The 23,936-nt window shown below is 45.8% G+C and overlaps 1 protein-coding gene across 6 annotated transcripts in view; it reads right to left on the reverse strand.

Annotated features, from left to right (window-relative positions):
* EXTL3 (exostosin like glycosyltransferase 3) overlaps window positions 1-23,936 on the reverse strand; it is a 157,088-nt gene that overhangs the window by 22,927 nt on the left and 110,225 nt on the right. For all 6 annotated transcript variants that reach the window (XM_066626592.1, XM_066626600.1, XM_066626560.1 and 3 more), the window contains one exon: window positions 20,125-22,678. In XM_066626592.1, coding sequence (XP_066482689.1) covers window positions 20,125-22,272 — 2,148 coding nt within the window. In that variant the 5' untranslated portion in view covers window positions 22,273-22,678. The remainder of the gene's footprint in view (window positions 1-20,124; window positions 22,679-23,936) is intronic.

A 23,936-nucleotide genomic window follows, 5' to 3' on the forward strand; every position in this document is an offset into this window, starting at 1 on the left:
ATTGGAAGGATGTTTGTTTATTTGATTTTCTCTGTCAACCTCTTTGTGAACTTTATGAAGCTGCTTTGGGTCCCCTGGGGGGGGGGGGAGAAAGGTGAGATAGAAATATGGTAGATACATTTTTTTTGTTGAAAAGCAGTAATTAATTTCCTTAATAATTATGTTCATATTAGTTGGTTGCCTAGAGACTGCTTTGGGTGAGAAGGCGGGATCAAAATGGAAATAATAAATACATAAAGTAATTTATCTTCACTCCTTTTTGCTGCAACAGTCAGTGGCCAATTGAAAAAGCAAAGCAACCGCTCAGCTCACACAGCTGACTGCAAGGACTTGGAATTCTCATACCCCCAGCTGTTGCAATATGGACTCCATTTCAGGAAAACGGCAAATTATTTCCTAATGTTAAGTATAAGAAACTGCTTCCAGAATGGAATCACTAGGGCTGTTGGGCCTGGACTGAAATACAGTACAATAATATTTTAGACATCAGCAGCCCAAGGTTCAGCACATTTTAAATCACTATGTGAAACTTACGGCCCAATCCTAATAATAGGACATGCCAGTAGAATGTGTGTTCTGCTGGTGATGGCTGCCACAAAAGCACCATAAAGTGTTTTGCAGCTTGTGAAGGAGGCTGGGTAGAGCCTTCCCATACGTACCAGCGCAGCAACGCAGGAAGGGCCCCAGGCTGAACAGGAAGGTTTTATAGTTCTTCCATTCTGTTATGGAGAGCCACTGGACAGCCTGGGTGGACAGAGCCACTCCACCACCTGATCACTTTTCTTTGCCTAACCTATTGCCCTATCGATCCACTGCTCAGGACCACCTGGCATACCAAAGAGCTATGGGTTCTCAATTCTAGTGCTGATAGCAACCCACCAAGTTGAACACAGCCCATAACGTGCTCAAAAAGTCATGTTTTTTATGCTTGTTGAGAAAGGTTTGGCTACAAGGCAACATTTAGCTTTGTAAGAGTACATGTTGTGGAGGTATGTTCTAAACAAACGCATTCAGTAACAATGACAACAGTGGCTACTAGCCCTGCCAGAGTTTTACTTGCCTAATGCCGAAGAGAAGGATCCCTTGCATTCAGAGTTAAGAGGCATCTGGCAACAGCACAGAAGGAAACCTACCAATACACCCTCATTTGCCCTTACAAAGTCAAGTTGTACACAGAATGGAGCAAAGTTAGTAAGTCTGCATTAAAAGGTCATGACAAATTAGGAACATTTTCCATTAACACCACATCTTGCTTTAGGTGTTTGCAGCAGTGATAGAAAGGGATGTATTTAGACAGTGTTTTGACATCACTATGCAAAGCAAATGCTGAGAAACCATTTCAGATCATCCAGGACCACCACATAAGAGGTTTAAGATCCTCTGCTTCACAATGCTCAAACCAGGGGTTTCACTCTCCAAGCATCCCAGAGCAGGTGGTGGAGCCATAGCTCAGGAACAGAGCACAGAACGCCCCAGGTTGAGTTCCCAGCATTGCCAGAAAGGGTTGGAAAAGAGCCCTGCCAGAAACCATGGAGAGACAATGCTGACCAAGGATCTGGTTCAGGATAGGGCAGTTTTATATGTTCTTAGGTGCAAACCCATCCTATTTGGCTTTTCTTCATTTCTTAGAGACAGACAACTTGTGAGGAAGAAGCAGCCAAGGCTTGGTGATCTGGGAGAAAAGGTGGAGGACAGCAAGATGTTCATATCTCTCTGCTGCGGGCAATAAGAAGGTGATACCAGGACACAACCTCACTGCAGAGGTGATGGGGAGTCTGGGCACTTTCCAGAAAAGAACTACTCATAAGCAAGGAAAGGGAAACAGGAAGCAGGCACAACATGGGAGCCTCTGATAGAAGGCAGAGGAAGGGAGGGTCTGAGGAGGAACCTGCTGCAGCTCTGCCTGAATGGGAGGGAGAGCGAGGAAGACAGATTGAGGGTGCTGGCCCATTTCTTTGCCTGAATCACAGGAAACCATCAAAATAACCAGAGAAAGAGAGAGCAGTTGCCTTGTCCTTGCAACCTCCTTTCCACTCACACATCTCAACCATGCTGAATTATGTGGGAACGAACAATGAAGTTAGCAATCCTCAGTGAAGTAACAATCCTCTCCTTCCTCTGCTTTCTCTATCCACCACAGTCCAGCCCCCCTCACTCCTCCATATCCCACAATCCTCTCCTCCCTCTGCTTTCTCTATCCACCACAACCCAGCCCCACCCCCACTCCTCCATATCGCACAATTCGCTCTTCCCTCTGCAATCCTCTCCCTCCACAACCCCAGTTTGGCTGTACTTGTCGTAAGAGGCGACTAAACAGCCACCAGGTAGATGGGACCCCTTAGCCTGCGAAGGCAGCTCATCTGGGAGAAGGAAAACTCTGATCCCAGACCTCCACTGCCTTGTGGCTACATCCAGTTATGGAAAAGGCTGCAGGAGACAACCTCGAGGCAAAATCCAGAGCCGGAGTCCCTGAGACAGTTCGCGGCTGAACACAGTCACGCTCTGGCAACTCCTGCGACGCCGCTGGAACCAACCATATCGGCTTCTGCCTTTCCATTGGACCATTCCAGCAACATGGAGAGGGGGGATTTCCTGCATTGGTAACAGTCTATCCCCCCATACCCACTTTTCCCAGGCCTTGCGCACTGGAGAGGACACTCCAGCTTCACCATACGGCGTCGGCACAACATGGGAAGCAGCAGTTTACCGGTTATAAGTCTTTGCTCAATTGGCGTAGAGCGTGACGCCAGGGGCTGCTTCCAACAGTGAGAGAGATCATTGCATCTCATTGGGCAGCTACCACCCGCCTTAAGCTGGGCAGTTCCCAGCCAGTAAGGTGCTGCCTCTCCACGGTCCGTTAACCTCACGGGGTGCGTGGGGTTTAGGGTGAAAACCAACAAGCGGATCGACAACTCTGCACCAGGCAACAGAAAATAGAAAACTCCTGCCCTAAAGCTGGGCACCTGGAACGTTAGGACAATGACACCTGGCTTCTCTGACGACCTGCAAGAAATAGACGCATGCAGAACAGCTGTCATCGACATGGGGCTGAACAGACTGCAGATGGACATTGTCGCCCTTCAAGAGACGAGGCTGCCAGATTCAGGATCTGTCAAGGAGAGAAATTTCTCATTTTTCTGGCAGGGAAAACCACTAAACGAGACCAGGGAACACGGCGTTGGCTTTGCGGTCAGAAAAACCCTGATGGAATCCATCATCCCACCTTCTGCAGGAAGTGAAAGAATTTTGTCCCTGCAGCTCCACTCATCAGCAGGACTTGTCACTCTCATCAGTGCATATGCACCGACTCTGTCATCTTCAGCAGAAGCTAAAGACAAATTCTATGATGACCTGGCCACCACTATCAAGAAAATCCCCCGAAAGAGCCATTGTTCATCCTCGGCTATTTCAATGCTAGAGTTGGTGCTGATCACAGTTCGTGGCCCACTTGCTTAGACCAGTTCGGCACTGGGAGGATGAACGAAAATGGCCAATGCCTGCTAGAGCTTTGCTGTCTTCATCGTCTCTAAGTCAGCAACACCTTCTTCAACACGAAGCCCCAACATAGAATCTCTTGGAGACACCCAAGATCAAAGCATTGGCACCAGCTCGAACTGATTCTCACCAGACGCTCCAGCCTTCCCAGCATCAAGATCACACACAGTTATCAGGTGCTGCCTGCAACACTGACCACTCCCTGGTGTGTAGCAGAGTGAAACTGCAAACAAAGCGACTGTATCACACGAAAAAGGAAGGAAGACCTCGCATTGACACCAGCAAGACCCAGGATCAGGGAAAAGTGGAGGAATTTGCACGAGCGCTTGAGGAATCTCTTCCAGGACTGGCTGTTGCAGATGCATCCAACAGCTGGGAACATTTCAAGAATGCTGTTTACAACACCGCCTTGTCCATATTTGGCAAGACCAACAAGACGGCAGACTGGTATGAAGCCCACTCTGAGGAGTTGACCCCAGACATTGAGGAGAAGAGGAGAGCTCTAGCAGCATACAAAGACTGTCCCAGTGAGCGCAACCTGCAGGTCCTCCGAGCTGCTCGCAGCAAAGTCCAGCAGACTGCCGGGAGATGTGCTAACAACTACTGGCTCCAACTCTATTTCCAGATACAGATAGCAGCTGACATGGGCAACATCAAGGGGATGTATGACGGTATCAAGCAGGCCCTAGGTCCAACACAGAAGAAAACTGCCCCTCTGAAGTCTGCCACAGGCGAGGTCATCCAGGACCGGGCGCAGCAGATGGAACACTGGGTGCAGCACTACTCTGAGCTGTATTCCAGAGAAAATGCAGTAACCAAGGAAGCACTGAACAACATCAAGTGCCTGCCTGTGTTGCAGGAGCCTGACAGTGAACCAACCCTAGCAGACCTTCACGTGGCCCTGGACTCCCTCGCCTCTGGCAAGGCACCTAGGAAAGAGAGCATCCCTGCTGAAGTCCTAAAGTGCTGCAAAGAGATCATCACCACTGAGCTGCATGAAATCCTCTGCCTCTGCTGGAGAGAAGGTGGAGTACCACAGGACATGAGGGATGCAAACATCATCACGCTGTACAAGAACAAAGGTGACAGGGGTGACTGCAATAACTACCACGGCATCTCTCTCCTTAGTGTTGTAGGAAAGCTATTTGCCCGAGTTGCACTGAAGAGGCTTCAGGTACTTGCAGAGAGCGTCTATCTAGAATCGCAGTGTGGATTCTGAGCCAAAAGGTCCACCACTGATATGGTATTCTCCCTTAGACAACTGCAGGAGAAATGCAGAGAACGACAGCCACTCTTTATAGCCTTCATAGATCTCACGAAGGCTTTCAACCTGGTCAACAGGAACAGCCTCTTCAAGATTCTCCCCAAGATCAAATGTCCACCCAGGCTCCTCAGCATCATCAGGTCCTTCCACGAGGACATGAAGGGCACTGTAGTCTTTGACTGCTCAACATCAGACCGCTCTGACATCCGAAGCAGGGCTGTATTCTTGCACCAACCTTGTTTGGGATTTTCTTCGCTGTCCTGCTGAAGCAGGCCTTTGGAACTGCAACAGAAGGCATCTATCTCTGGACCAGATCAGACAGAAAACTCTTCAACCTCTCCAGACTGAGAGCAAAGACCAAAGTCCAGCTGAAATGTCTGCGTGACTTCCTCTCTGCTGACGATGCAGCTGTAACCGACCACTCTGCCAAAGATCTCCAGCAGCTCATGAACTGTTTTAGCAAGGCCTGCCAAGACTCTGAACTGACAATCAGCCTGAAGAAAACACAGGTCATGGTTCAGGATGTGGACTCACCTTCCTGCATTACAATCTCTGTGCACGAACTGGAGGTTGTCCATGACTTTGTGTACCTTGGCTCAACGATCTCCGACACTCTTTTTTTTGATACCGAGCTAAACAGATGCATCGGCAAAGCAGCTACCACGTTTTCCAGACTCGCAAAGAGAGTATGGTCCAACAAGAAGCTGACAGAACATACCAAGATCCAGGTCTACAGAGCTTGTGTCTTCAGTATACTTCTGTACTGCAGCGAGTCATGGACTCTTCACTCACAACAGGAGAAGAAGCTGAACGCTTTCCACATGCACTGCCTCCGACACATCCTCGATATCACCTGGCAGGACAAAGTTCCAAGCAACACAGTCCTGGAACGAGCTGGAATCCCCAGTGTGTATAAACTGCTGAAACAGACACGCCTGCCTTGGCTTGGTCATGTTGTGAGAATGGGCGATGGCTGGATCCCAAAGGATCTCCTCTATGGAGAACTTGTGCAGGGAAAGCGCCCTACAGGTAGACCACAGCTGTGCTACAAGGATATCTGCAAGAGGGATCTGAAAGCCTTAGGAATGAACCTCAACAGATGGGAAACCTTGGCCTCTGAGCATTCTGCTTGGAGGCAGGCTGTGCAGCATGGCCTTTCCCAGTTTGAAGAGACACTTGGCCAACTGACTGAGGCAAAGAAGGAAGGCCCATAGCCAGGGAGACAGACCAGGGACAGACTGCACTTGCTGCCAGTGTGGAAAGGATTGTCACTCCTGAATTGGCCTTTTCAGCCACACTAGACGCTGTGCCAGAACCACCATTCAGAGCGTGATACCACAGTCTCTCGAGACTGAAGGTTGCCAACAATGAACAATGAAGTCTACCTCCTCTCTTCTAGACCACCACATTCTTCAAGATCAGAGACGTAAGATGTCCCCTGTGTATCACAGAGTCAGTGTAGTAGTTGAAATGTTTGACTAGGACTGAGGATCCCCCTCCCTGCCTTGGCCATGAAACTAACTGGATGACCTTGGCCGAATCAAAGCTCAGATGAAGAGGGGATGTCAAGAAAGCCTCTCCTTGTTCAGAGAAGTGAGCTTTGGGCAACACTGGGTTTACTTCCCTCTTAAAACAACTGATTAATTTTATTCTCTACCCCCCATTTGTCAGTTCATTCTAGTATAAGGAGAAAATGCTCATGATGGAAGGAGACTGCTGCAAACATACAACCATCTGAACAGCTCTTTGAAAAGTGGATAGGATCAAGGCTGGCACCTGAGTGCCGCCTGTCATTAAGCTAAAAAGGCAAACACAAGACACCAGCTCAGAATCTGCACTCGAGCTTCTCTCCTAATCAGTGCCACACTTTTGAAAATCACTTTCCTATCAGGCACAACTGCAAAAGCAAACTCTCTCAAAAGGCACCAGGAATCCAGGGCAATTCTGTCACATCTCATCTGTAGAAGATAACACTACAAATTCTGCAGCACCCTCCAAATGCAACATCTCAAGCTCACTTCAGTGCACTGACTTTGGCACAGCCGACAGCTTCTGAACTCTATTCACTACAGCAGCCGTGAAGGAAGTCAACTTGCAAAAATATTCCATTTGGGGCAAATAGTGGAAAGTTAACCATGACAGAAGTCCAAAGCACGGGCATGGAAGGGGACTGTGCTAGGAATTACCCACCAACCAAACCCCCTTCTTCCCCACTTTTAAGAAGGCACTCTTTTTTTTTTTTTAATAGACACTGGGACCTCCCCCCACAGTTTTTGTGCTTTGGCACTGCATCTTCAAATAGAATTTCTACTTGGTCACTGGGCAACTAATCAAGCACAACTTCCACAACAGGAGTATAACAAACCTTCATTATATGCAATTATGCTTCAGTGTGTGAAATGGGTACCATTTCCACTGGCTTTGAACACATAAAATGTTATCTGCTCAGCAGCACAAAGCCTAAAGGCTTTAATCAACAAGTTCCATGGTCTTACAGAAACTGCAAGCTAAGAAATCCAACCAACTCTGGGGGAATTAAGTAGGGAGAATGAGGAATCCCAGATTTTAAATTCCAGGCTCCAAGGTGGATTAGATTCATCCTCAGTTATCTACAGGTGAGACTTTGTTTGCATGCGAAAGAGCTTGCATGTTCACATACTCACTGAAAAAAATCAAGCACATCAGGTGGCTCTTGATAAGCTTCTCAGTTTACCTTAATTCAGAAGATAAAATAAGGATTGTCATATGCCTGGCCAACTGATAGGATTTGGTAACAAGAGACTTGTTCAATCTTAACACTTTCAAAACCAACATATTTATGGTGGCTTAAGTCTTTATGGGCTAAAGCTCAATTCATCCGATGCATGAAGCAATCACCTTAGTACGCGAGTACACAGGCACACACACCCTAGAACAGTGATTTTCAACCTTTTCCATCTCACAGCATACTGACAAGGCACTAAAATGGTCAAGGCACACCACCAGATTTTGGACAATTGGCAAGGCACACCATACTGCCAGTGGGGGCTCACATCTCCCATGGGCCATATTAATAAATGACCTTCCCCCAAATTCCTGTGGCACACCTAAGGAGCACTCGCGGTACACCAGAGTGCATGGCACAGTGGCTGAAAATGGCTGCCCTAGAAGAATAGAAACGCAGGATAGGGGTGCTATTCCAGAGTCAGAACACAAGGAAACTGGACTACCAGCATAACATGAAAATGCTACACAAACCCAAGAGACCTCTAAAGACTGAGGAAACAGCTTGTTTCAACTGCAAAGCTCTTTGGAAGTCGTTCACACATTAAAAAGGGATTCAAGAGGTAAAGACTCAAAAGATAAAATCCTTTGGAAACAGATCTACAAGATAAAATACACAAAATTTTTGCCAATGTGCCAAATCTTCCTCAGAGTACTCTACTGATTTAGGCTTTGGAGAAAAGCACCAAGCAATGTGGACATGCTGGTACTTATAAAGCTATCATATACCAACATTTAGAATTTGGGGGGCGGGTAAGAAAGGAAAGCATAAAAGAAAGGGAATATAAGAAGCTATTTCCCCCTAGCTCAAAGATTACAGGTCCAGTGAGAGGGTGGGTATTGGAACGACACTGCAGATTTTGCTCAGAGAAATGAGGCAGGCAGTTTTTCTCATCATTCATCTTAAGCCTGGCAAACAGCCCATATAAACAAGTCATCTTGCCACATCACAGATTTTTTGGATAGATTTATTTTTCCTATTTAGACCAAAGATGTCCACTGCCTTTTCTAAAGCAGATCTGTTGCATATTTAGCACTTCTATGAGAGCAGATGGCTGGACCACCAATAAAACTGACAGGCAGGAGCAGCAGAAGGATGCCCAATGTCTGGAGGGCAGAGGGACCAAATGTAAGAGAGGAGGAACTTCCCATATAGACATTCCAGTATTGCACAGCCCTTGGACAAAATTTGTAACACAGCTGCATTTGGAATATTGCATTAGGTTCTGGTTGCCCCATTTCAAAAAAAGAATTGCAGAGTTGTAAAATGTGCAGGACTAGGTAACCAAAACTATCAGGGATGTATAACCCTGTAAGGAAAGGTTGAAGTATTTGGGAACACAATCAAGGTTGATAATATTATGCACAACATGGAAAAACTGAAGACAGAAATTTCGCTCCTTGTATATTACAAGATCTAGGGTGGGAACGTGTCACCCAATGAACATGACCAGCTACAGATTCAAAATTACCATTAAGTACTGCTGCAACTTAAGGAATTTTCAGCCATAAAATAAGACAATGTCTACTTGCTAAGGACCAAAATTACACATCATGGGGAATGTAACAGAAACTGTCCTTTAGCAAACACCAGAGTTCAGGAGGGAGATCCAGATTGGAACCATAGTGTGCAGGGGGGTATTAACTCTCCGTCGTCATCCTCCATTTTTCCAACAACTCCATCTTCAAGCAGCAGCCATTTCCCATGAATAGTCCCTTTGAGGACAACTGGCAGCTGGGGATGTGTGCAAGATCTTTGGTAAAAAAAAAATGGTTCAGGAGGAACTTGCTATTCCCCTGCTTGAAGGCCATGATCTTGATTTAGATGGGGACCTTCCACAGCTGCTTTTGTTAAAGAAAAGTGTTTCTGGTCTTAGGCATGGCTCTTTGCAGTCCTCATAATATGCAGCTTGGCCCTCCACTGACTTTACGAAAGATTAGACAGCCATTTTCAATTAGTGTGCCATGAATGGTCTGCAGGTGTGCTGTGGGAGTTTGGGGGAGGGTCATCTATTAGTAGGGCCATTGGGGAATGTGAGCCGCCCACCAACAGCATGGTGTGCCTTGTCAATTGTCAAAAAACTGATTGTGTGCCTTGACAAGTTGAGTACCTTGTCAGTGTGCCATGAGATGAAAAAAGATTGAAAATCACTGGATTAGACAAATGCTTGAAGGGGGGAGAGGTCTATTACTGGCTAGGGGGGTGTTATGGTTACATGAAACCTTCCAGTTGCTGGGAAGCAACAATTGGAGGAGGGCAATTGCATGACCTTCATGGGGGTTTTCTTAGGATTTTGGTTGGCTACTAAGGAGAGCAGATTCACTGGCAACTGGGAGAAGCAGACTTACCCTGTCAGTAGGTAAGATCAGGCCCAAGTCAGTGCACAAGCTTAATGGATTATTGGCCTGCTTGATAGCCCCCCTAGTAAAAGTATGTCTAACCCTTTCTTCTTCGAAATCATTTACACAAGTGGATACCACTGTATCCTAGAGCAGTTTCTCAACATTTCTCCCTCACCATACCACTTTGCATAGTCCATCTGTTGTTAAGTACCACCAGAAGTAACTGCCATTGATGTCATCACCAGTTACTTCCAAATTGGGAAGCCAGACATGACACAACAAACACTGGTAAGAGGCTCAAGGCGGAAGGGAAGGCTTTTTTGAGTGTGTGAAAAGCACACAATGGTCTCTGCCTGCCAAGTCGAGCCTCCTACTGCTGTTTGTCACATTGCATTGCTGGTCTCATTGCCAGGCAGTGGGGGTCTGGGGATCTCATAAGTACCACTGGTGGTACAAGTACCACTGGTTGAGAAATGCTGTCCTAGAGCAATGAATGCCATAAGCTTCTGAGTTTTGGGAAATTGCAACTCACTGGGTCCACTGCTAAGGATGCTCACCGGCAGGCAAGACGTTAGGCTGGGAAATCTTGAATGTCTGTGCTCACTAGCAAGGCTGAATTCTATGCATACAAATGTAGACCTATCTGCATAATATCTGCAAGGCCTACTGTATCCTCTGATGTGTTTGTACCATAGAATACAGATTGCACACGGATGCACACAAATACTGAAAGTAAAGGAGACACTCCAGGATTGAGTAAAGAGAGTAGTTAATGCCTAAGCAACAGTGCAAGTCCTCCAATCTGCAGTACTGTTGGTGACAGACTGTTCAGAGTGGAGAATCTTTTTAAAACAGAATGACTTGCAGCAACTAGCTGAATATTCATGGCTATAGTTTTAATAAGATATGCCAGACAGACTTTTTCCTGGAGGTACATGCTCTTTGCTTAAGTACAAGCCCCAGGATTTGGCAGATGGGAAAATTTAATCTGAATTTTACACATAGTTTTCTCAAAGGAATGCTGGCTAGCGTGCACATGTACACATTAAACTTTCTAGAAAAAGATCAGTTTCTGGATTCTCTCTACTTTGCACCTTCTTAACCTTAAGATGCCCAAAGCCCATTTTTAAAATTTTTTGATTTAGTGAATGGGTGCAAAACTAGCCACTTTAGTAGTCCCAACCGCTTCAAGTGGGATTACTTGCCTACAGTCACCTGGCATATGTTCTGAGTAAAGAGCTGCCAGACGTAGTACCTCTGCAATTCAACTACAAGTAAGTCTCTGTTATTTTATATGGTACCATGAAAACATACATAGTGCTTTACTGAGTAACGCATGCAAAGTTTACAGGTCCCTGCCCCAGAAAGCTTAGAGTTTAAATTTTGACAGCCTAAGACAGTGGTTCCCAAACTGATGGGTTGCGACCCATCAACCAGGGAAGCACTTGTCCCTGCCCCTTAAAGGGGAGGAGAGCGGGGAAGGCAATAACACAATATCCAGGATTGTGCTGCTGCTGGGGATAGGAGGGGGTTTTTCTACTTACCTGCAACCAGTGGGGTCCAGGGAGCCCTCCACAGGGCTCCCCATGCCTGCAAAAGCCTTTAAAAAAGAAAAAGGGGCACTTCCTGTTTCATCACGAAACCCGGAATTGCCCCCCCCTTTTTAAAAGACTTTTACAGGCACGAAGATCCCTATGGAGGGCTCCCTGGATCCCCTGACTGTCTAGGACTGCAGCAGTGGCTGCAGGCAAGTAGAAAACCCCCCTCCCATCCCCGGCAGCAGCACAATCCTGGGGATTGCGTTGCTGCCTTCCCCCATCCCCCGCACACATACAGAGCTTCCACCTCCTTTGTAGGAGTTGGGGAAGCACTAACCTAAGAGCCAAAAGAGGGAAAGGTAATGAGAGGAAAGAGAGTTCAGTTTCAGTCTGATTGGGGGAAGGAGACCAAGAGATAAATGCAGAGGCTTCATGAAAAGATGGAGTTTGGAAGAAAGAGAGAGGGGTTCAAACCTCCTCAGCCTTGAAACAAACAGTAAAAAGAAAAAGGCAACCCCATGATGGCAGACTAAAAACTAAACCCCACAAACAAGAAATAATAAATGAGAACATTCTCAGCAGCATGAAGCAAAGAAGCAATGACACATGGAAGGGGACTTCAGGCTTTGAGGCCAGTGCCCCATTGCCACCAACAGTTCAGTAGGAGAAAAGGACTGAACATCATTGAAGCTCTAAGCCCCCACCTCACCAGGCAAAGATAATCAAAGGAGGGATTGTGCATGTGGCGCAAGGAGGTCAAACAACCCCCCCCCCCATGAGTTTTCACAGAACCTAATTTGTATTACTGTTTGGATGATTCATACTACTAAATGCAAAATAAATGAAAGGGTTCCTTTCTTGGTAAATAGCAGGATTTCAAAAAATTGTGAGCTGCAGAAGCTGTGAGCTGACTGATTATTATTATTATTATTATTTTATTGATTTATATCCTGCCTTTTTGCCCCAGGGGCACACAAGGCGGCCTACAACAATTAAAAATACACAATTAATAATTAAAAACAATAATTAAAACAGTTTTCAAATAATTAAAAAAATCTAAAACAAACCCCATGGATTCTAATATAAAAGAAGAAGGAAAGCCAGCCAGCCTGTCAAAAGCTTTTTGAAATAAAAAGGTCTTCAGTCCACGCCGAAATATTAACAACGAGGGAGCAGTTCTCAATTCTAAGGGGAGAGTATTCCAAAGTTCGGGGGCCACCACCGAGAAGGCCCTCTTCCTGGCCGCCACCCCTCTCACATCTCTTGGTGGCGGCACAGTCAAAAGGGCCCCCCCAGAAGATCTAAGAGTACGGGCAGGATTGTAGGGAAGGAGGCAGTCCCTCAAATACCCCAGACCTGAGCCATAAAGGGCTTTAAAAGTCAAAACTAGCACCTTGAATTGGGCCCGGAACAGAACCGGCAGCCAGTGTAGCCGCCGAAGCAACGGCCCGACAGAGTCAAACCGATGTGCCCCAGCAACCACACAAGCAGCTGCGTTCTGTACTAGTTGTAATTTCTGGACCGTCTTCAAAGGCAGCCCCACTTAGAGCGCACTGCAATAATCTAATCTAGATGTCACTAGGGCATGGGTTACTGTGGCCAACCTAACCGATTTGCTCGGTACTTTTGCAACAAAACAAGAGTGAGATTTAGTACAAGTTATACAAACAAGGTAATGGATGCTCATGCCAATCTCATACTGTATCTGCCAATGTGAAAAGAAAATTTATTTGAAGTACAATTCGAGTGGTAATTAACACCACACGGGTTAAAACGGTATTTACTATCCTACCCAGATCTTCTTGGGCATTGCAGTCCAACAAATTTTGGTTACTATCATATATGCTGGACATGCCCTATAAATAGAAAAATTGTGGGAAATGATACTGACATCAGTTAAAGAAAAGATAGGCTTTATGCTATATAATCCCAAGACAGTATTCATATGCTATCTAAAGATTGACAGCAAATGGAAACTCCCAATGAAACTGTTACCAGCTGCTAAGATACATATAATAATTTAACTGGGGGGACGGGACGGGACCCTGCAGCTTCTTCAGTCTCAGAGTAGTACCTGAAGATATAAAGTAGCACTGTGATGACAAAACTGAATTCTTTTTTTTTTTTTTAAGACTCACAAATGAGATGATTAAAAGGTTTTTTGTCATGTTTTGGAATAGCAAGTTTCAGGACAAGGTCAGCCCAAAACTCTTCTATGTTGCAATGTTAATTTGACTTAAGTTTCATGTTGTTAATCAGGCACTGATTTTGAAATTAAAGAAAAATTACTGATTGGCAGAACAACTATGAGGGTGTTTGGGGAAAGGCAGGGCTACTGGCAACAAGTGGTGTGGGCAGCCGTTTGTCCTCACTCTTTTCTCAGCCTGGTGATTGCTTCGTTCCAATTCCCAGAACTAGCAGAATTAAAACGAGGACAGCTTCTTGGCAGAGAAGGGGGCTTCATGAGATCCATTTCACTCAGCAAAACAACATGCTCTTTGCACGCCATCTCTCTCTCTCTCTCTCTCTCTCTCTCTCTCTCGCACACAAAATCCACCCACATTTTGCCACTCAGAAAGCAACATCTCCCAAACATTATGAACATTATGCAGTTCATCTTTATATGTCAGAATGAGCTGGTGTCATGTAACAAGCACAAGAGGATGAGCTGGGAAGGCACTGGCTGAAACTTTGCCTCAGCCAGGAGGTGGCATATGGCTAAGGAGATGATTGAAAGGTGGCGTATGGCTAAGCCACCATCTCTCAGACTCCCTGCTATCTACCCCACATGCCGATTGTCTGGATTACTCAGGCAATGCACAACTCCAGTCAGGAATGAGTTTTGCTGGAAGGCCACTCTGAGATGGAAGTGAGGTTGTGCTAAATGGAACCTCCAGAGTCAGAGATAATATTTCTTGGAGCTCTCCTGAGCATAAGAACATAAGAAGAGCTCCGCTGGATCAGGCCATTTAGCTTCCTGTGTCTCAGTGGCCCACCAAATGCCTCAGGGAGCACACAAGACAACAAGACACAATCTGCGACTTGATGCCTTCCCCTGACAGATTACATGGGGGGTACTTTCTGGGTCTAGCAGGAAGCAAAGCAGAGTTCTGGGCAGTTTTAGGCAGTGATTTCAGTGGCTGATAACTGCTTCTGTTCGTGTTACGAGATGCCTGCAGTTCAAGCAGGTGGTCAGTAGGAGGACCTTTGCACAGATGCTGCTTTTGCTGCCAGGCTAAGGGGCAAATATCCCTGACTCATGCTTTTGGCTAACAAATGCCATCCCAAAATTTTTAAAATAGAGAAGCTGCCACCTATATATTAGCAGCATTCTTGGTTTCATGAAACATCCAATAATATTTGGCCATGGTCAGGTGATTAACTGATGGACATGCTGGTAGATGCAGTTTCTCTTACAGAGGTGAGAAAGCTGCATCTACTGACATCCCCTCTTCTTCATAACAGTTAAAAAGCAGAGCACACCTCTTGTCCTGTGCAATTGGGTCAACCACTCTCTATTCCCCCCCACTCTCAAAACATCCCTGATGTTTCTTAGACCATAATGGTCACTGTTGCAACCTGCCATTTATAGGCACATGACCCACTTGCCTAGACCCCCTGGCTGAAGACCAGCATACCCCATACCCATAGAGACTCACAGACTAATTTGCGAGATGAAATTTAGCTCTGCTGATTTCCAAAGAAAGCAAAAAGTTTTTTTAACAGCTACAATTATGATTTTGCAGCTGTTTGGCATCATCTGATCGGAAGCTGGGTCATAATTACCACATCCAAAACTAGCATTCTGTATTCCATGCAGAAGTGCCACAAAGAGGGACCAAGCTGGTCATCTTCTCTTTCCCATTTCATAAAGGCTAAACTGTCTTTCAGAAAAACACTCTCTCTTGCAATGAATCCAACCTCTCATTTTCTCCCCAGTTATCTTAATTGAAAAACCAGGGAAGAGCTTAGCAAGTAGTCAGGACCCTGCCACACTGATATGCCTGATCAAGAGGCGAGCAACCGCACCCCTTTTGAGGTTTAGAGGCAACACATGGATTACTTCAGGCACAAGACTTTGGCATGGCTAGTGATGTTAACCCTACAATTCCCAACACACAAAAATTAGTCACTGGATTCCTCGCTTGACAACCAGCAGAGTTATCTGCAAACTGAAACCAGTAAAAGAGCATAGGGTCTAGAAGGCAGAAGATGCAAAACAAAGAAAAGCGTGCTCTCTCTCTCTCTCTCATATACACACTTCCAAGTCATCACCCAACATTGCATTCATCTGGTTAAGGCCTGTGTGAACCAGTTTATGGTGTCAACAACCATCACCCAGCCTTCTGGCCTTGATCATTTCTGCAGTCAGGCTTCTTGTGACACAAAACTAGCCCTGATGGAATGGCAGCAGTAGCCCCTCCCTTCCAGCATAAACAACCCACTCATGAGACCTATTCACAAAAGCACCCCTGCACCACTAGTGTTCCCCCAAAATGGGGAGGAACAAGACCCCAGCCAATTGGACAGCCACTTTAAGATTCCACCACACTGGGCAGTTATCTGAGGAGGTTATTGGGGTGGACCTTGTGCCACTCCACCACCACATCATTCCAGCACCAGATCATGGTAGTTATATGAACGAGGGCCATGACAGTCAGTGAGTGTGTTATGCAATAGATGGCTTAAGCCAGAGAATTTGGCAGGTGGACCCAGGTGCCTTGCTCCCTGAAGTACAGTACTGCCAAAGCAGTTCTCAAGAAGAGGAAGATGCTGTTTTGACCATTGCTGTGTTGCAGCATCAGCCAGGATGTGGTGAGAGAGGGCACTGCAGTACCAGGTGATCTGGGGAGCCAATAGGGGCCCAGTCAGCCATATACATCTGTTGAGTTCATTTGGATCCTCAAACTGAGCAGTGTGTCACTATGACTAGGAGTGCACAGTCAGCTTGCCTCATCCTCTTCTAATTCCATCTGCCTTACAGCACAATCCTATGCACGCCTACTCAGAAGTAAGCCCTGTTTAGTTCAATAGGAGTTACTTCCAGGTAAGTGCATACAGGATTGCAGCCTTAGACTCTCCCCGTCAGCCCAGCTCTGACCTGTATCCTGACTCTTTGGATCACAATCTGTCTTTGGAACTTGACCATCTGCCAGACTGCGACTACATGCCTCCCCTGATCCTTCTGGTTTCTGCTCCAGACCTTGACCCAACTGCCTCTGGCCTCCCAGAACTTTGCTTGCTACCCTGGCTCTGGTCCTTTCAATGGACCCCTTGCAGGCCTGACACTCTAGGGTCTCAGCAACTGGGGCAGGGATTGCAGCCTGGGTGTCCCAAACTCAAACCCATTACTCAAATCACTACAACACCTCGGTTCTTAGTTTCCATGTATTGGTTTGTCATGGCTCTGGCGGCTGAGCCTGTTTCAGAATGCACAAGGTACTCTGCCTCATTACACAGTAATTTGTTGGAGTTCATTAGCCGTCTGCTTTAGATGCTTTGATCAGTAATCACTCTGTCAGGGTGGCATTATCATTGTTCTGCACCTGGTGGTCTTTTCCTGCTTGAAATTGTTTTGCGTTAATAGAAAGAGCAATTTTTAAATGATGCTGCCTCTCCCCAACACCTTCCACCTTAAGTGAAAGAAAAACCTTGCTTCCCTAACCCTCAATGCCTAGGTCTAAATAGCCTGCAATATAGCAATATCCAGTAATAAGAGAGAAAGGTTGCTTTGCAGCCCTTATGAATAAAATACCCCATATATTTCATTCATAGGCTTCAGCAACAGGTTTCTAACCTTCTGTGCAATCAGGCATCTGGGTGTTTTTATAAACGAGAAGGCACCCTCACAGCAATGTAATGTTGTTCTAGGGCAGAGTTTTTCAACCTTTTTCATCTCATGGCACACTGGCAAGGCACTAGAATGGTCAAGGCACACCACCAGTTGTTGGACAATTGACAAGGCACACTATGCTGCCAATAGGGGGGCTCACATACCCCAATGGCCCCAATAATAAATAAATGAGCCTCTCCCAATTTCCTGTGGCACACCAGGGGACCACTTGCGGCACACCAATGTGCCACGGCACAGTGGTTGGAAATGGCTGTTCTAGGGACTTTCTGGGGGTTTTTTAATGGCAGTTCCTTAGCCAGCAGCTGCTGGGAGGAGGATGGATGATGCCACTGCATTGCATCCTACCCCCTGCGCCCAGATGCTTAAAAATAGATGCTGTGCCCATAGCATACAAATGGGACAGCAACATTGGGGAGGGTAGTTTGTCCCAGCCCGAGGAAGTCCCTAGTTTGGAACGCACTAGGTGGTCTTGGGCCACCTCCTATTCTCTCAACTTCAGCTCATCTGCCTGCAATATGGGAGTAACATTGACCTGCTTTATGGGATGGTTGACAAGACCACTGACAAAATGTACGTGAAGAACTCTGAACACTCTAAAATGCTATTTAAGCAATAACTATTGTTATCATTACATAAATTCTGCTAGTAACCATGAGAAGCACAGAATTATGCAGAGAAAGCTGAAGCTCACTCTCTGGTCACTGGCAATCCAATTCTACAATCTTCCTGGTTTCAAAGGGTTTTCCAGCCACTATGTCCAGTATACTTCATACCACAATCATGAGGATTCAAACCTTGCTTTTTAAAAGCAAAAAATGATATTCCTAGGAACCTGACCACTGCAGCAATACCAACACATGTCCTGAATGCACATGATGAAGTCACCCTGCCTCAGTGAAGCAGATACTCCAAAATGGAGACTTCACTGGTCCAAAGTGGCTTAGAGCTACAGAGAATGGCAGGGTATCATTTTTAAATGACTGATTAATCAATGAGCTTCCACCGACAGTACACCCACAGCTCACAGTACAACAATACAACAAGGAGGGGAACAGTTTGTAGGATTTTCAGGTTACTGAAAGAGTGGGCTGGGAAGCCAATCAGGAACATAAGGATACCTTCTGAAGCACCAGAATCTCTGCCCCCATTTGCAATGGATCCCGTCTTTACCCCATGGGTAAACCCTATTAGAGGCCTGCAGAAGCTCTTTAGCAGTTGGCCATGCAATTGGCCTGTTGGAATGCATGCAGTTGGCCTGTTGGAATGCATGCGTCACACCTTGAAAATCCTGGTCTTAGAAGACTTGGAGAACATAAGGCTTTTCTCTTGTCATCATTTATATCTACAGCTTCGTTAATCTATTCCCAATTACCTTGAAATATTAATTGTTACCATCAGAAAGGAGTTGACAAAAATGAATTTTGAAGATCATTGGTATCACAGTACTTTTTTTAAAGAAGGCAGTTAGCCATATGTTATTGTCAATTTTCATTTGGAATTTTCTCTCATTGGTCTTACTGCTCTGGGCTTTCAAAGGCTTCTTGTCTATGAAATGGGGCAGGCTAAACTTGCAAATAAACAGAAACGAATTTCTGCCAACATTCTACTGATTACAAAAAATTCTAATGCTGGAGCGAGAATAGGAGCAATATGGAGAAGATCCACTGGCCTGATGAAGAGCTCAGTACATTTTTACAGACACAGGCATGAAGCTCCTTTATGGTTATGATCCTGCAGATACGAAGGTGTTAAAACATTTTAAAGTGGGTATTCTTCAAGAACAAAGACTCAGCAGGGCTAAAGTGAATGCTCATTTTGTAGCAATACGCCGCATTGTAACTCATTTTACTGCTCCTGAAAATAATGTTTTCATTCATTTCTACCTGTGAATAGTGTTATTTATTAGCCTAAAAACAGTAAGATGAAATATTAAAAACTAGTTCATTTCATGCAGTTCTAAGCTCTAGACACCAAGGAAGCAGCAGGTACCACCGGCCCCCACAGCTTCAACATCGCATTCTATTTCTGCAACAAAGTACCCCCTTCCTAGGCTTTAAAAAAAATGACAATATTTATCCTATAATTTGTCCTTTCTTTGTTAGATTTACAATCTGTCATATTCACTTTTCTTCAGAGCGGTCAAAGAGAAGCTGGGGGTTGTATGTAGGTCACTTTCAAATCAGAGCCAGGACAATGGTGCACACATGCAAGTGTAGACTGGATGCAAATGCTGTCTATCTGTCCTCTTTTGCATTATCCCTTTGTATACTTGGTGCTCATTCCATTCAAAGCAACACAGAGATTACAGAGAGGGCCTTAAACTTGAGTGAAGCTAGTTAAGCAAGAGACCACATATAGACTGGCTGTTCTCTGACCCAAGCAGGTGGGTCAGTAGCTAACCTTTGCTTGAGAGAAGCAAATGGTGAATGCTCAACAACCCACACTGGTTCCAAGGAAGGTTTGCTAGTACAATACTTTCTATCTGCATGGGATACCCTGGATTCAAATTACCACAATTCTAAAGCCCCGTGAGTGTATAGAACTCCCCTCCCCCTTCAAATCTGCTGCCTGGATCTTTGACTCCTCAGACACACACCTCATCCAGGTTTTGATCAAACCCAGCACCATCATAGTATTGCCCCATGTAGAATGAGATTTTAAAACCTATTTTGATCCAAAAATCCTGCACAGTATCTTACTACTCCATGCTAAGGATGAGAGTGGCAGGCCTCTACAACACCTTTTTCAAATATGGATCATGTGGCTAAGTTGGTAGAGAAGTAGTGGTGGAGGAAGGAAGATCTTGCCTTACAAACACACATATACCCCTCTCTGAGGAGTCAAAAATACTAAATATCTGTTCTTACCACAATTGGGACACCGATGTCTGGCCACAGGAGGTCTTCTGATGGAAGCTTGGGGGAATTCCAGACCACCACTACTTTATTCAAGTAAGGGAGACCATTGAGCCTCTCTAGGGAGTTCATTAACACTTCCTCTCGTTCATAGGTTAACATGACTACTGTAAACTGCTCCCTGGGGACGTTACCACCCAGAGCTGCTTGGAACTCCTTCCCAGAACCACCAGCTCCTCCACCGATAGGTCGAAACCCTGTCCCAGACCCTAGAAACTTGGCTTCTGACGGCAGAACAGGATCAAAGGGCGTATGGGGAAAAAGGTGGAAAGGACCAGGGGCTGAGTTCCAGTTTCTGTAAATATCCATTGCTGTGAGGGTAAAATTGCGCAGGTATTTGGGGGAGGAGTAGGGTGGCTCTGTTTCTACTGGCCCCAAGTCTAAATCCCCATTGTCAGCCATGTTGGGGTCTGTGCCGGCAGCTTTGCCAGACCGATGAGGGATCTCCACTGCGGTTTCCTCTCGAATGGGGATAGCTGGGATTTGGATTCGAGTCCTTATGATGGCCAAGACTGTGCTGAAGACACTGTCAGAAGTGGAAAAGTAGGTCTCCCACAAGAAGCGGCCCTGCCTCCTCATGGCCAAGAGGTCATTGTCAGAAATGCTTCGTAGAAGAAAGTGCACTTCTGTGATACGTGGCTTTGGTATGATTAAGGCTGCCTCGTTCCACCCGATCACATCGTGATAGGGCAGCTGGACCTGCTCTCCAAGGATAACTGGGATCGCTCCAACTTCCAGAGCCTCGAAGAGCCTCATTGCGCACCCAGCAGAGATCACAAGATGGGTGTCCCCAGGGGTGATTATCAGTGCAAAAGTAGAGAGTTTCAGTAGCTCTAGTCTGTCTTCCCTTTCTCCACAAAGGGCCCACTCAGTGGGCAGGCTTGCCTTAGGCTGGTTCTTACAAGTGAATTCCACCAAGACAAAATCCAGTTTGCTGTCTTGGACAGCTTTCAGAGTGGTAATGATTCTATCATCATAGTCTGCTGGGGCATTGCCTTCCATTTCTTCCTCAAATGAACGTACTTCTTGCAAGCTTGACCGGAGAGACTCAACCTTCTCCCCCTGGAAACTGAATAAGTATTTTCGCTTAACTGGCACCTGGGGTGGGATCTCTAGGAAATTGGGTTCAGACATGGCATGGACAAGAGGAGACACCACAATGTCGAAACCTGGACGATACTGTACATCATAAAAGGTGGACTGGGCAATCATCGCTCGCCCTGTGCTGATATTATAAAGGAAGTTCTGAGTTTCCGACTTCCTGGATAAGTTAATAATGAGATGGTTGTGCCCATCAGTTCTCCAGTATGGCAGAGTATGCAACTGTTGCTCTAGGTCACTAAATTTTGGCATTACAGGCTCCTGCATTTCTCCCACTAAGATGATGTATAGACAGGCAATGTTTGCATTTTCAGTGATGTACACATTAGTCCTGACGGTGGACTCAAAGGCTTGCTTAATTAAAGGGTCTAATGAGCTCCCAAACTGGAACTGGTCACTGTTGTAGACGTATACCGGGAAGCCAGAGGTTAGCGGGCAACGTGAATAATCAAAGCAGTTGTGCAGCCGACAGTTCCTGTTGGATTTGGGCAAGGCGAAGTCCGAGTCGTCTTTGTCTGGGAGCAGCCGGATTGGCAGTGAGAGTTTGGGTTGATTCTGGGCCATCAGTTCTTTGTATGAATGTTCTGTCTGACTGATGACATTCTTCAGTTGCAGGAGATCCTGCTTGGCATTCTCTATGCTTTTCTTGCAGGCTTCAATCTTGAGGTTCAGCTTGGCGATCTCACTGTTCAGCTCCTGCCTCTTGGCTTCCAGCTGAAGCAATTCCTCACTCACTGACTCTCGGATGCGGCACAAGTCCTGGACATGCTTCACCTCGCACAGTTCATTGCCTGTACGGGGACCAAAGATGCGCTTGCCGGCGTCATCTGCATCATCTATGGTGGTTAGGTAGTAATGGGCGATGAGGGGAAAGAAGACCAAGATGATGAACAATGTGAAACTGAGCCAAGTGAGCCGAATTCGACTGGACCATCGCAACATCCAGGGTTGGCCTCCATTCCCCACTCCCCCATTCCGCAACATGGTATACCCAGTCATGAGTCCAATAGTTTTTGCGCACCCTATCACGTTGGATCAGTAGCCATAACAAAACCAGTTTCTTTCAGCAGGTTCCTAGAAGAAAGTGTTATTGTGCCAGTTTGACAATGGGCCGATAGAACGGAAATTTCATCTTCTTTGTGGGATGACAAACACAACTTTTGATCCAATTAGAACCAAGCATTAAACTGTTCTTCTTGACCTCTGGGTGTTGCTAGCAGTAAAGGAGCAGAGCACTTGAGGCAATAAGGAGTCTCCTCTGGGCCAGAGAAACTCAACAGACGCAAGTCAACCTTACTTGTCACTTTCAACATTCTGTATTAGCATCCAACTAACAAGGCAAGCAGCCAGAAGTTTACATCTCAGTATCCCTCACCGCCATTCTGCTGCAGGTATTCCAACGTTCCTAGAAGACAACAATGATATGTTAGAAAATGCGAGAAGTGCCTAGTTAATTAACTACAAAAAATGGAAGCAACTTTTAAAGAAGCAAAGCATTTAGAACCAAATGTCCTACATTTTGCCTAAATCCAAGCCATGACTTGCAAAACCAAGCAAACCAGACGCTGCTTGGGGCATGATCAAAGTTTTATTTCCAAATCTGGTGAGAGATGAGAAAGTCCACAGCCCATACCCTGCTTCCCAAGCTGAAGATATGTTTTGTCCAGTCTAGTACAGCAAGTCATCTGTATTTGTGATCTCTAGGAATTAGGAATGTGGGCCATTTCACCACTTTAGAAAGCAACATCTGATCACTGGCTTTGCCCAACTTCAGCCATCCTTGGCAAAAAGGTTAAGACACTGAACCTATGCCCCAGACTTGCAACCAACTTGATAAACAATTTTATCATTATGTGCCTCCATTCTTACAACTTTAAAAATTGAGATTAATTTGGATTTTCAGTGCTGTGGATGAAAGCAATAGTAAGAAAGAAAAAAACAATTAGTTCTGCTCTTTCCAATTGAAAAAAGATAAGAGGGAAAAGTCTTAGTGCAAACCACTGGCATGGACAGGTTTAAGGGGTGGAAAGTGCTTTATTCACAACATAATTATTTTCAGTGATAGTGAACACAAACCCCTTTTAAATAGTATTAAGTATAGGGAGAAAAAGGAACCGCATGACAGCACCATCAGTACATCTGGTTTGGACAACACAGACCCACAGACAGCCATTGCTGGGACTGCCCTCAATGGCTGAATTCTCTCCCCTCAGAGATTTACCTGTATGGCTTTTGGAAGCACTAAAACATCTCCTTGTTTGGGTTGACACCCAGAACTGCTGGCACGTGAGCCTCCCCAGAGCAATGGCCCCTCTCCAAGATCTGCCCTCATTGAAAAAGAACCTTGGCTGCTCTGGAAAGCAGAAAAATTCCTATGTAGTAGGGCCAGTATGACTTGTGCTGTATCCTACAAGTTGCTGGTGCAAGTCCAAGTGGATCTCTGTCAATGGGTCTGGCCCAGGAAGAGAGATATGATACAGTGCATGACAGTGCCACCAATTCCACCCCCCCCCCTCCAGGGACCCAATCCACAAGTCACAGACGTGAATGGGAAATGGCTTCTGGTCAAGTCCTGGAAGGGCTTCTGAAGCATGGGGAGGCATCCACAGGTGGTGGAATCTGCGGGTGCCAAGCCCACAGATAAGAAGGGCTTACTGTAATAA

The sequence above is a fragment of the Tiliqua scincoides genome, chromosome 1 (assembly GCF_035046505.1).
Source record: "Tiliqua scincoides isolate rTilSci1 chromosome 1, rTilSci1.hap2, whole genome shotgun sequence".
Classification (NCBI taxonomy): domain Eukaryota; kingdom Metazoa; phylum Chordata; class Lepidosauria; order Squamata; family Scincidae; genus Tiliqua; species Tiliqua scincoides.